This window comes from Garra rufa, chromosome 12, assembly GCF_049309525.1.
Source record: "Garra rufa chromosome 12, GarRuf1.0, whole genome shotgun sequence".
NCBI lineage: Eukaryota > Metazoa > Chordata > Actinopteri > Cypriniformes > Cyprinidae > Garra > Garra rufa.
The window spans coordinates 3,801,310-3,816,235 of NC_133372.1; the positions used below are offsets into that span (position 1 = coordinate 3,801,310).

Here is a 14,926-nt window from a genome sequence, read left to right on the forward strand (position 1 = left end):
TATTGAACTATTGAAAATAATTTATTTTTGTTTAAATACTTCAATATTTAACATTTTTAAGTGAAAATATATTCAAATTTAGTGCTTGATAATATGCATGCCTTTAATTTTAGTTTTAAAGTTAATTTGCACAAACGATTAAAAGTTCAGCGGCAGTGTAGAGAACAGCCTCATTAATAACTAATTAATGTATAAATACCAATATATTTGTTTAATACCAGGTCATTTGGTGTTTATCTTACCATTTGTAAGGAGTCCAACGAGCCCAAAATGAAAAAGGCTTGTTTCACCTTTCAACACTCTTAAAACTAAAGTGATAAAAAAAATCGATATTGAAAAATATTATAAGATATATTTTTTATATTGTTCAGTCATTTTTATCACCATCCTAAGAGACATAAAAGTCCCCTAATGAAATATTCAGTGAATTATTTTCTCTTGCAGGTTGTTCGTCCATCCAGCACTGTTCATCTGAAGTCTCGCATCATTTCCTCCTGCCCTCCATCCTCACAGAGATTGTCAATCTGGTCAGCTCTCTGGCTAGCGACACGGCGGTCAAAGTGTTCGAAAGAACCAGGTTCGTTCCAGTATCATTTTTCATTCAAAGTGGTCCAGATGTGTCTGTCACTGCAGGTTGTGTTTGAACAGACGTGATTAGTTGCTTCTGTATTTATAGAAGATGCTTAGCTGTTCAGTGTACCATCTGTGGATTCAGATTCTGCTTTAACCGTTCTGCTTATTTTTTTTTTTTTTGTGTGTCTCCAGCTGTCCTCAGGGAGACATCTATGTCCCCCTGTCAATCATTCAGCACATCAGCCAACCACCTGGCACCACCAGGAGCTTCATTCTCATTGGCCGCAACTTCAGCCAATGGCACTGTAGTACAGAACAAGGTACCGCCTACGTTCACTCAGCAATCTTTAATCTCAAACTCTTATGGAATGATTTAATGGGTTCAACTTGAAACTGAAAAATCAATGCTTTCCAAGGAATCACATTGTAATTTGATCTACATTTTCATAAACAGGCTGATTATAACCACAGTTTAAAAGATAGTAGTGCAACCCCATTATTAAATAAATGCCAATATAACCAATAATACATGATTGATCATGTGCTATAATGCATTATGCAATATGCATAATATTACACACATTCTCAAGAACATTACAAGATTACAAGTCGAAATATAAGGCATTGTTGATGTATTATAATGCATATAACATTTTCAATGCATTATATATTCAGCTGAATCTCATGAAAATGATCATATAATCAGGTCATATTTCTCCTCTAATTGAAAAGGAAATATAATTAATTAAATAAGAAATAATCTCTATAAAAAAGAAACAATATTATTATATACAACAGCAACATAGAGCAATAAGTAAATAAATAAAAACAGAAAATAAAAAATGTATTTGATTGCATGTAGTTGTATTACCAGGGGTCTTTATTATTTAAAATAAATGTAATTATTTTTCATTCAAACTGTGGTTACACATATTCTCAAGAACATTACAAGATTACAAGTCAAAATATAAGGTGTTGTTGTATTATAATGCATAAAAATTTAATTTTTAATGCATTATATATGCAGCTGAATCTCATAAAAATTGTAATATAATCAGGTCATATTTCTCCTCAAATTCAAAAGGAAATATAATTAATTAAATAAGAAATAATTTATAAAAAAGGAAAAAATATTATTAAATACAATAGTGAAATAAATTAAGAATTTGTAAAATAAATGTATTTGATTGCATATAATTGTATTACCACAAATTAATGTGTATTTACAAAATAAATATGTTACAATGTCTCATATGCAGTCCTAAAATTATTTATATATTTTTAATATAATTTTTTTTCATATTTTGGATTAAATGTATTTTGTTAGAAAAGATTTATATTTTTAATAAATGCTGTTTTTTTAAAACATTTTATTTGTCAAGATTCCTGTAAAAAGAATCACAGTTTCCAAAAAAAAAAAAGATTAATGTGACACTGAAAACTGAAGTAATGGCTCATAAAAATTCAGCTTTGCATCACAGGAATAAATAATATTTTCAAGTATATTAATATAGAACACCATTATATTAAACTGTAATAATATTTCACAATATTACATTTTATGCTGTATTTTTTAATCAAGTAAATGCAGCCTTGATGAGCCGATGAGAATTTTTAATAAAAAAAAAAAAACATTCAAAATGACCAGAAATTAATAAAATAAATATCTTATAATATCTTATATGTAGTCCTGAAAAATGTATATATTTTTTATATAATTTATTTGTTTCAATATTCCTTCTAGATGTTCAGTATTCTTACAAATGTACTTTGAAGCTATGCTTTATAATTAATATATTTATATACATATATAATTTTTTTTTCACATTACATTAATGAGGATGCTGAGTACAATGGGAAATTAGCTTTTTAGTCATGAAATATTGTCACAATAAAATATAATAATATAATAAGGCCCTAAAATGACTTCCGGTTATGGAGGCGTAGGGTACAGACGCATGGTGCCGTGCTCCGTTTTACTAGACTACTGAAACTGGCCTTCTGCCGAATTCACACCGAGTCAGCTCGACGCCACCCTTGATTTAATAACTGAAAACACTGAAAACGAGACAATGCCACCGAAAAAGACCGACGGAAATAAGGATGAAAAGAACAAACAAGTGGCGCCTCTCGGTGCTAGCAATGACGGCGGGCTAGCTAGTCAACCTCCAGAGCGTGCGCCTCAGTGGTTCATTTCTGAGATGGAGAAAGGAATACATAAGATCGAGTCTATGATCGAAGGGCGTTTAAATAGGCTTTCTGAAACAATGGAAAAGATCGCCAGAGACAACGAAGCCATTGGACACCGAGTAAAGAGCATTGAGGGGAAACAATGTGAGTTCAACGACTCGCTAATTGCCTTACAGCACGAGCTAGACAATTACAAGAAAACTACGGAGAGTGAACTGGGCGACCTGAGGGAACAACTTGACGACCAGGAGAACCGAGCCCGTAGGAAAAACCTGAGGCTGATCGGCTTCCCAGAAGGAGTGGAGGGAAAAGATACAGTGGCTTTTATTCAAGAATGGCTACCCAAGATGCTTGACTTAGAGGGGCAAACATTTGAAGTGGAGCGCGCCCACAGATCTCTGCAACAACGCCCAGCGGATGGCGCCAGACCCCGTGCCATCGTGATCCGGCTGCTCCGCTTCTCTGACACGGTCAAGATCACCGAGGCGGCTCGGAACAAAAGTTCGCTACAATATGGTAACTCGTCCATCATGATATTCAGAGATATGTCAACAGCCCTGTATAAAAAGAGGAAAGCCTTTGCGCCACTGAAACGGAAACTTAAAGAAAAAAGCATCACTTTCAGACTGCTACATCCAACTACTTTCTCGATGGATCTGGAGGAGGGACGGCGCACCTTCACAACGCCACAGGCTGCTGAAAATTATTTGAAGAAACATCACCCAGACGTGCTACATTAGGTCTAATCCTCTAACGTTACCCGGTAAACTGGTTTACACACTCCCCTTTTCTTTTTGGACATTGGCTGGATTCGTTCATCCACATCGTGGGCCCCAGTTGCCAGTAGGGCACTAGCGGGAAGCAACTGTACTTTGTGGTATGTTTATAAAATGTATAAAATACCATCGTTAACGCAGGCATCCTCTGTTATGGTCAGGTATCATTTGTTACCATTAGCTAACGTGATACGCTTCTGATAAACCGAAACTAACCGCTCTATTTGTTACCCCACTGGTATAAGCTTGCCTCTTATTTTTATCTACACTTTTTTGTTATATTGAGGTGTTTTTCATATATTTTTAAATACCAATATGTTTAATAATATGTTTAATATTTAATATGTGTTCCATCTTCTTCGCATGGACGTGATGAGTGTGAGCTGCTGTAAACTACAGCCTATCCAGCAGACCGTTTGTAATATTATGCTCACCGGTTCAAAAAGCAGAACAATATTTAGTTATTTAGCAACTGCGAGTTAAGGAGCAGTCCATCAGATACGCATAGCGATCCTTTTTTTTTTTTTTCTCTGGATACGGAGGTGATGGCTTTTATTTGCAATGCCATTATAGGATGACTTGGCTTTATAAACATCACTCCATTTTATTACCTGTATATGTTTATGCTGATCAAAGGGGCCGCTGTTAACAGTAATAGGTTGGTAATTAGAGGGTCTGTTAATTACAAGTCTTAGGTTTTGCAGTTTTAGGTGCATATTTCCCTCAATCCTGGATTACTTCTCCTGGTGTTCTCGTGGGGAGTTGTTTCATGTTACAAGATCCTTAACATTGTCTTCTCATGTCTATATGATGGTAATTTAATGCTGCAAACTTGGATTGATGGCTAGTAGATTATTTAACTTTGTTAGGATTATCGGCACCGTTTAACGGCGCAGCGACATAGGTTTTAGCTGCGCGACAAAAGCGTCAGGAAGACTACGGGGTTGGCACCTCCTCAGTTGGGGAGGAGGTGGGGCAGGAGGGGGGACTAAAGGGTTTATTTTTACTCGATTTCATTTTATTTTTTTTCTCTTTTTTTTTTCTTTAACGCTTACATTCTGTATACAAGACATAGAAATGTGTTTCTTAGTTGAGACAGCAGCCTGTATTTATTGCCCTAATCGGTTACACTGGTGCGTGCATTACTTGCACTGGAACGTTACCATATGGGAGGACTAGCTTAGAAAATGACAGCTGTAGCTTTTAAGTATTTGACATGGAATACGAATGGCATCAATGATCTATCAAAACGTAGGAAGGTGCTTAACTTTCTCAAGAATCACAAAATAGATGTAGCTCTATTACAGGAGACTCATCTAACAGATGCTGAGCATGTTAGACTGACACGTCAATGGCAAGGGCAGACCTATTATTCCTCCTTCACGTCCCAATCTCGGGGTGTTGCCACACTGATAGGTAAAAATGTCCCTCTGCAGGTGGATAATGTTGAAAAAGACACACAGGGCAGATACTTGATACTTAAAGGCTCTTTAGCTGGTGAATCTATCACGTTAGTAAATATTTATGGTCCAAATTATGACTGCCCTCAGTTTTTCCAAAGTCTGTTTTTCAAACTAACATGTTCTGCGAGTGAAATTATCATAGGTGGAGATATGAACTTAGTCATGGATCCATCTAAAGATCGGTCATCCTCTAATCTCAAAACCCTATCCCAAGCAGCTAAGATTCTCAAAAAGGAAATAGCAGATTTCAAACTTGTGGATGTCTGGAGAGAGAAACATAAGTCAGTACGTGAGTATTCCTTCTACTCACATGCTCATAAGAGCTACTCCAGAATCGATATTTTTCTTACGCATGTGGACAGAATCCACCTTATATCTTCATGCGAATATCTGGCTATGACTCACTCGGACCATGCCCCTCTTATGCTCCAGATAGTTCAAAAGAACACTACGAGTAGTCACAGACTTTGGCGATTCCCCACTCACCTAACTAATGACACAGATTATGTTAAACTTATTAGTAACAAAATAGATAGTTTTGTCACCATCAATAAAGGGACTGCCTCACCTTCCGTTGTATGGGAATCCCTAAAAGCTTATGTGAGAGGTGAGACTATAAGTTATACATCGTGGAAAAAGAAACAGTACTTGCTGAAAACCAAAACACTTGAATCAGAAATTAGGAATCTTGAAAAGGAACACGCTCAGACTCATAGTGAAACAATTTTTGATCTTCTAAGTAACAAAAGGACCGAATACAATCTGTTAACCACTAGGGTGATTGAGAATGCCATGGCTAGAACGAAACAACAATACTATGAACATGGGGACAAAAGCGGTAAATTATTAGCATGGCAGATTCGAAGGGAGGAAAATTCGAGATGCATCCCCTCAGTTAAGACCAGGGATGACGTCACAATAATCCATGATCCTAAACATATCAATGACATTTTTAAGGATTTTTATGTTGACTTGTATTCCTCTCAGGGTGTTGACGCTCACAAAATGTCAAATTTTTTGGAGAGGCTGGATGTCCCGGGGATGGCTACGGGGATGCGGGAGATCCTAGAGGCGGATATTACTAAACAGGAGGTTTTGAACGCAATTGGAAAACTTTCAGCAGGGAAATCACCGGGACCAGATGGGTTCTCTATGGACTTTTATAAAGCTTTGGCACCTAATCTAATAACGCCGCTAATGGACATGTTCAGGCATTCACTTGAAATACACCAACTACCTAAAACCTTAGAACAGGCTCTGATTACGGTCCTGCTAAAACCAGGTAAGGACCCGAAACTCTGTGGTTCCTATAGGCCAATAGCCCTTCTCTCATCAGAGTATAAGATATTCACCAAGGTTATAGCTTCTAGGTTGGAGAAGGTGATACCAGACCTTATTTACAAAGACCAGACAGGCTTCGTTCAGAACCGTTTTTCCTCTGACAATATCCGTAGGTTCCTCAATGTGATGTGCTGCGCCGAAAAGATCAACACGCCGGTCGTTGCCCTTTCACTGGATGCTGAAAAGGCATTCGATCGACTAGAATGGCCCTATCTCTTCGCAGTATTAGATAAAATGAATTTTGGTCCAAATTTGATACAAATGATAAAAATGCTATATCTTAACCCATCAGCAATGATTCGAACAAATGCTAACCTCTCATCTCTCTTCCCCTTGTCACGTGGCACTCGCCAGGGTTGCCCCCTGTCTCCGCTCCTCTTTTCGTTAGCGGTCGAACCCCTCGCAATTGCCATTCGAGCACATCCTGATATAGAAGGCATTATGGTTGAAGGAGAGAAGCATATCATTTCGCTTTATGCTGATGACATTATGCTGTATCTGTCTAATATAGCTACATCGCTCCCTGCCCTCTGCGCCCTGTTAGAGGAATATAGCTGCGTCTCTGGGTATAAGATAAATAAGCAGAAAAGTGTCATGATGCCTCTTAACCCAGCTGCTCAAGGACTATCAAGGAAAGACATTCCCTTTTATTGGGACCCCTGTAAACTATGTTATCTTGGTCTGCAAATACCCAACCAGCCACATCAGATTTACTCTTTAAATTATGAACCGCTATTTAAAAAAGTTGAGGCAGATCTGGATAGATGGAAATCTCTTCCAATATCCCTAATTGGAAGGATAAATTGTATTAAAATGAATATCCTACCCAAGTTCCTTTACTTGTTTCAAGCACTGCCAACTCCAATTCCGAAAGCGTTTTTTAAAAATCTGGACAGACTGATATCTAGATTCTTATGGAACGGTAAAACTCCCAGAATCAAGCTCAAAACCCTTTGCCGTCCCACTGAGCAGGGAGGATTAAACTTGCCTGATTTTCAGTTATATTATCTGGCTGCCCAATCCAGAGCTATTTGGATCTGGATCCAAAACTTGGAACACCCTCCAGCTTGGAAACAGATTGAACAGTCCCATACGTCGGAAGCGTTGTCTAGCATCCCATTTATTTACCGTTATTACAAGCAGAAAAATGTAACTCAAAATCCAATAATAAAACTTACATCTAAAATCTGGGAGGAAATTAGAACAAAGTTCCATAGTGTCCGCACATTGTACAGATCTACCCCATTCCATTTTAATCCGATTTTACCTGGGATATTAAAAGATGGCATTACTAGAGACTGGTATAACAGAGGCATATGTACTTTTGGACATCTATATGAGGACAATAATTTGAAATCCTTTGAACAACTAAGACATTCTTTTGGGCTCCCCTCTGCACATTTCTTTAAATACCTACAAGTTAGGGACTTTATTAGGGTGCAGCAGGGTGGGAAACTTATCCCCTTGGAGGATTTTGAGGTAGACTGTATGATGCAAGACAAGCATAACTCTAAAGGCTTCCTATCCTATGCTTATAACAGACTAATGAGCCTGGCAGAAAATAAAGCTCTTACTGCAAAAGCTAAGTGGGAAGCGGACATTAATTATGCTTTTAATGACTTTGAATGGAAGGAGATTTGCAGTAGCTCTCAATTATTCTCCTATAACAGTCGACACAGACTCTTACAGTTTAATCTTATACATAGGGTTTACATGACACCTCATCGTCTTCATAAGATAAGTAGTAAATATTCTGAATACTGCCCTAGGTGTAAGACCGAAACAGGGTCCCTTCTTCACATGTTTTGGACGTGTGGGTGTCTGGAGCAGTACTGGGGATCTATTTTGGACATTATTACAGGAATTTTGGGGGTGGAAATCCCAGCCAATCCACGGCTGACGATATTAGGAGACCTGTCGGTCTTACCAAATAACACGAAAGACAAGACTCGCTTCGTCAGACTAGCCCTAATTGCAGCTAACAAATGTATAGCTATCAACTGGAAAAGCGAGGAGCCCCCTGGTGTTTCTTTGTGGCTTAAAGAGCTCTCGTCGTACCTGCCACCAGAAAAGATCATGTTTAATCTCAGGAAAAAACCATCAGTCTTTGATAAATGCTGGGGAGGATTTCTGACCTTTTTACATAATAGAGCTGCCCCTGTAAGCAGTGTCCATGGTCAAAATTGAAAACTGTACTGCAGTGGTCTGCAGGAGTCCTGGGTGGTTCCCAGGGCAGGGCTGATGCAACTTTCCCCAGGCCGTTTGTTGTCTCTATCTTCTGTATCATTCTATCTCTGTGCATCTTGTTTTTAATAATATTTAATATATATATTTTTCTTTTTGTTGTTTCCTTTAGTTTAATTTTTTTTTTTTTTTTTTTTTTTTTTTTTTTTTTTTTAATTTATTTTTCTGATTATTACTGGTGTATTGCTATGATTTCTTGTTTTTGTTTTTCCCCACTCTTGTCCAGGGGAAGGGGAGGGAGGGGGGTAATGTGGGATGTTAATTGATTGCATTGACCTTGAAGTGTTGTACGAAATCTTAATAAATAAATTGTTCAAAAAAAAAAAATAAGGCCCTAAAATAGGTGTCATTGCCTTTGAGTGAGTTTTTTTTTGTTGTTGTTGATCTTTTGATTTTTCATTAAAATATGACCAAGACATTCCTCTATGACATTCAGGCTTCATGATGCTGCAATTTTTAAGATCAGACTCCATTAATTTGCCTGAAATGTAACTGGCTTTAAGCAATGTAAGATCATTACTGAATTCTGTGGTCAACAGTTCATCTTGCTTCTAACCGTTCTCTCTGTGAAAGCAATAATCTCTGCAACCAGAGCTGAAGCTTCTTCAGCTTCACTTGTTCTTTATAGTCTAACCGCTTTCTCAGCATAAGCTCAGATGCATCACATTCCCTTCTGCTCGAATCTTTCACTACACCGCTGCGCTTTGTGTTTTTATCTTCTGCTGATCTTGCTAATAAATGTTTGGTTTTTTTCTCGTTGTGCGTGTGTTTTTTAGTATTGCTGAGTGTGTTCATCTCTTTTAGTCTCGGAGTATTTATTGAATGATTATGATGTCTTGCTATTCTCTTATCATAGATTCTTTTGCTTGTCTTGTTACTTGCAAATCTGCGTGTGTGAGCGTGTGCATCCATGCAAATGTGTGTGAATGCAGCATTAACGTAGAGTTGTCTCGTTTTGCAAAGCTGTGTGTGCTCATCTCTGTTTGCCCACAGAAGACAGTTCAGATGAAGAGAACAGTCCTGTACTAAATAGGTGCACACGTAAGTTTGGCCCCTTATGGGGCCCCTAGTGGCCCTCACTGTTACAACCACAGCAGAGGCCCTTCCTCCAGATCACTCCATTACACCACAGACACACTCCAACAGAGATGATATATTTGAGTGATTCTTCAATTAGGACTTTGCTCTCCTTTTTCCTAATTGTTTAGAAATTTAAAGGCAAAATTTGGCATTGTTTGTGCTTTTTGGACTGGTCCCTAATCATACTTTTAAACTTCCACACTATAATAAAGGTGACTGACCAGATAAATTGTACTTTTACTTTACCCAAGGCCTTAAAAATATATATTCATTCATTTAGAAATAAAAAGAGAAGGGTTTGTAAGACTTTCCACTATAATGACTTTATGCAGATTGGTTAGAAATGATAAAAATGCTACATTTGACCTGATTTGACATTCCTTCCTTCATTCACTGATGATCAATGCATGCATTTATTCATGCATTTATAAATTACAAAAGTTGTAATAAATTTATGCACATTTTCTTACATTTTACTTTTACTCTAGACAATAAAAAGGCAAATTATTTGTGCATATATATATATATAAAAAGTTTGGGGTCAGTAAGATTTGTAATGGTTTTTAAAGACATTTCTTGTGCTCATCAAGGCTGCATTAATTTGATCAAAAATACAGAAAAAAACTGTAATATTATGGAATATTATTTCCATTTTTTATGTGAATATATAAACCTGTAATTTATTCCTGTGGTACAAAACAAAATTTTCAGCATTATTACCCCAGTCTTTAGTGTCACATGATCCTTCAGAAATTATTCTAATATGTTGAAAACAGTTGCTTAAAATTTTGTTGGAACCTGTGATTTATTTTTTCCCCAAAAATTCTTTAACAAATAAAAAGTTGAAAAAACAGCATTTATTTAAAATAGCAATTTATTGTAACACTATAAAGTACCATCTAAAAGTTTGGGATTGGTACATTTTTATTCCTTCTTTTTTTTTTGAAAGAAATTAATACTTTTATTCACCAAGGATGTCAAATTGATAAAAAATAATAGAAAAGACTTATATTGTTAGAAAGGATTTATATTTTGAATAAATACTGTTTTTTTTAACCTTTTATTGCTCAAGAATCCTGAAAAAAAGAACCACAGGTTCCAAAAAAAAATTAAGCAGCACAACTGTTTCCAGCATTGATAATAACAGTAATAAATCAGCGTATTAAAATGATTTTTGAAAAATCATGCGACACTGAATACTGATGGCTTAAAATTCAGCTTTGCATCAGAGGAATAAATTATATTTTTAAAATGTATTAATATAGAACACCATTATTTTAAACTGTAATACTATTTCACAATATTACATTTTTTCGGTATTTTTTAATCAAGTAAATGCAGCCTTGATGTGCATTCTTTAAAAAAACATTAATAAACTTACTGATCCCAGACTTTTTATAAAATAATAATTATACTATTTATTTATTTATTTATTTACTTACTTACCTACTTGTTTACTTACTTACTTCAAAAAAAATCAACATATGTCCCACTATAATAAAGTTATGAAATTTAATGAGATAGATTGAAATGGGCTTTTGCCCAACATCATCAAAAAATCACACTCTTTTTTATTTTATTTTATTTTATTTTACCCCAAAAATTATTGCCCTACATGCTGCTTCCATTATCATCACATCTAATGCCAAAATCCACTTTACTGTTGAACCTCTTTATTCCAGGACATGTCATAAATATTTAGAAATAAATAATGTGTATTCAAAGTTACTTCTCAGTAGTATTTAGCCTATAATTGAAGATTCACTCATTTATGCATGTATATGAGATCATTTTTAACCCTGCATGTACTGTACACTCCCACTGAAAACTACTGATTTTCCTTTTGTGTATAACTTTTACATTAAATTTGATTAAAGAAGAGAATGTCATAAAACCCTCAGTTTGCCCTCTATTACTTTAGAAAGTGACTTCTGCTTTCAATCTCTTCTCAGACACACTCTATAGATTATATAAATGTCCTGCCTCAAGGCTGTGAAACCTTTTTTTTAATATAATAAGCCTTGTTTATGATTTCATATTTATTTGATTTAATGATTTAAACCATGTAGATGTTATTCACAGGTAAACTGAATAAATTCAGTAGAGACATTATAAGTTGCTATACAAGGTTCTTTACCCAAATAACAAGGAATTCTCTCTTGTCTTAAAGCTCACAAGGGCCTGCAGCGGTTCGAGGCTTTGGAGCACAGTGATTGGCTGAGCTTGGGACCGGCTGTGAGGGGCGTGGCTCCACGCCAGCGCTTCCTGTACATACAGATCGTCAATAAGAAGGTCAGTTGAGTTGAATATAACCAGCCGTGACATGTGTAAGCAACACACAATAAAATCTCTCTTGCACGAATGTATTCCTCTTAACCCGCTGCGACAGTCAACGGGACGTTCTGCTGCACACAGTGAAATATCGTTTGTCTGAAATGCCACACAGCTGCATATTAAATACTGAATGTGCTCTAATCGGCTGTGACTGTGCAGCGTCATGCAGCATTTTTGTCTTCATCGACTAAAGTTTGTTCTTTCTGTTTCCAGGTGACTCTGTACACGTATAACTGGTCAGTGGATCTGGGCGGCTCTCTGAATCAGGGTCTGGTCAGACTGGTGCAGTGGCAGAACGCCCGCGCACATGTGGTCAACTGCCTTCTGAGTCAGAAAATGGGCCTTTTCCATCATTACTGCTTCTCTGATACACCTACACATGAGGATCTGAAACAGGTCAGTACACACAAAGGCTGTGTTCTTAGTGCAGCACTTGCACACAGCAAATGATTCATTAGAAATGAATCATTATGAAACAATAAACATTTCTAATAGTATTTTGCCATGCTGTTTGTCACATAATCACTTAATGCATGATTATTTCAGCCAGTTATATCCAATTATATGAATATTTTATATTATATACAGTCAAGCCCGAAATTATTCATACCCCTGGCAAATTCTGACTTAAAGGAGAACTCCGGTGTGATTTTGACCTGAAGTGTATTGAATCATGATACCGAGTGTGAACGTACCTTGCATATTTCATCTCGGTTTGTGTCCAGCTGCCCGAAATCTGGGCTCAGTTAGCCGATGCTCACAACAGGTTGTCAGTGAGAGTCAACAGGGCATCGGAATAGCCATGTAAATAAATCACTGTTTTACGCCATTTACGAGGCACAAAGTAGCTCCACACTTCATTGGTAGACTTCCTAGGGCCCTGACATTTAAAACGAGACATTGAGAACTCAGAAAAAGCACCGGTAGTTTATTTACAAGTAGATTTATACAGACATCTTCCACCAGGAACAGACCGGTCGCCGCCATCTTAAATGTAGTCACGATAAGTCGAGTGTCGAGCACGAAGGAAACTACAACCTGATACGTTGATAACCTGATAAATTCCTTGGTGCTCGACACTCGACTTATCGTGACTAAGTTCAAGATGGCGGCAACCGGATTTTCTTTCCCAGGTACTGTCTGTATAAATCTTCTTGTAAATAAATTACCGGTGCTTTTTCTGAGTTCTCAATGTCTCGTTTTAAATGTCAAGGCCCTTGGAAGTCTACCAATGAAGTGTGGAGCTACTTTGTGCCTCGTAAATGGCATAAAACAGTGATTTATTTACATGGCTATTCCGATGCCCTGTTGACTTTCATTGACAACCTGTTGTGAGCATCGGCTAACTGACCCCAGATTTCGGACAGCTGGACACAAACCGAGATGAGATATGCAAGGTACGTTCACACTCGGTATCATGATTCAATACATTTCAGGTCAAAATCACACCGGAGTTCTCCTTTAAAGTTACTTTTATTCAACCAGCAAGTTTTTTTTTTAAATTTTTTTTATTAGAAATGACACAGACTTCTCCCTGAAGATAATAAGGCGATGCACAAAAAAATATTATTCATCTTTTATTTACATTTGAACAAAAAGTGGCATGTCCAAAATTATTCATACCCTTCTCGATGATCAATAGAAAAGCCTTTATTGGCTGTTACAGCAATCAAACACTTCCTATAATTGCTGACAAGCTTTTTGCATGACTCCACTGGTATTTTTGCTCATTCATCTTTAGCCATGAGCTCCAACTCCTTCAGGTTGGAGGGTCTCCTTGCCATCACCCTGATCTTTAGCTCCCTCCACAGATTCTCAATTGGATTTAAGTCAGGACTGCAAAACGTTATGTTTTTGACTGCTAACCATTTTTTCACCACTTTTGCTGTGTGTTTTGGGTTGTTGTCATGCTGAAATGTCCACTGGTGCCCAAGGCCATGTTTCTCTGCAGACTGCCTGATGTTGTTGTTAAGAATTTTGATGTATTGCTCCTTTATCATGGTGCCATTTACTGTGATTAGGTTTCCTGGTCCATCGGCTAAAAAAAAGGTTCCCACCACAGTGTTTGTAGTCAATGGTACTTTTTTTGTACTTTAGCCTATTTCCAAAACTCTCAGTTAAAGACATTAAACCCTTTTATTTTTTGGGAGATTTACTGTTAAAATGAATACATGGAAGAAAAAATCTGAATATTCTGTTTAAAAAGTTTTAATAATAATTTAGTATTTTTTTTCTACAATTAAGTGGTTGTATATTGTTTAATCATTTAATTATTCAATTTAATTTGCCAGAAATATAAACTATATAAACGCCAACCTTGTACTTTACAAAAGTAATACAAGACTTATATAGTTTTGTTACATGTTAAATCAAACTTTTATTTTGACAGGTTGCCATAAAGTTTCTGTGTGTATACAGTGTTATATGATGCTGTTTTCTCTAATGAAACGGTAAAATTCACATGAAGTGACACTCACAGCAACTTTGGAGATTGAATTTATCTGTTCATGTGTTCTTCAGTGTTTATGTAGTAAACAAAACTGCTTCTCAGCCATTCTTACATACAGAGGCAAATGGAACATGCAATGTGGCTAAAATCAGAAATATTATTATGAAATATTATTACAATTTCAAATAACAAATGTGTATGTGAATATATTGTAAAATGTAATTTATTAAAAGAACAGCATTTATTTGAAGTATATTTTTTACATTATAAACGTCTTTACTGTCACTTTTGATCAATTTAATGCATCCTTGCTCAAGAAAGGTGTTAATTTATTATTTAAAAAAGAACATTTTATTTGAATTGTATTGAATGGTAGTGTACATACTGCTTACTACCTTCTGTCAAAAATAGTAGATAATTTTCCATTCTCAACATGCACACTCTGTAATCTGTCATGGATTGCTGGAGATTGGTTA

The 14,926-nt window shown here is 36.3% G+C and overlaps 1 protein-coding gene across 1 annotated transcript in view; it reads left to right on the plus strand.

Annotated features, from left to right (window-relative positions):
* Positions 1-14,926, plus strand: part of szt2 (SZT2 subunit of KICSTOR complex) — a 133,543-nt gene that overhangs the window by 81,024 nt on the left and 37,593 nt on the right. The window contains 5 exon segments of the mRNA XM_073851768.1: positions 445-577; positions 766-893; positions 9,581-9,628; positions 11,838-11,959; positions 12,215-12,397. Coding sequence (XP_073707869.1) covers positions 445-577; positions 766-893; positions 9,581-9,628; positions 11,838-11,959; positions 12,215-12,397 — 614 coding nt within the window.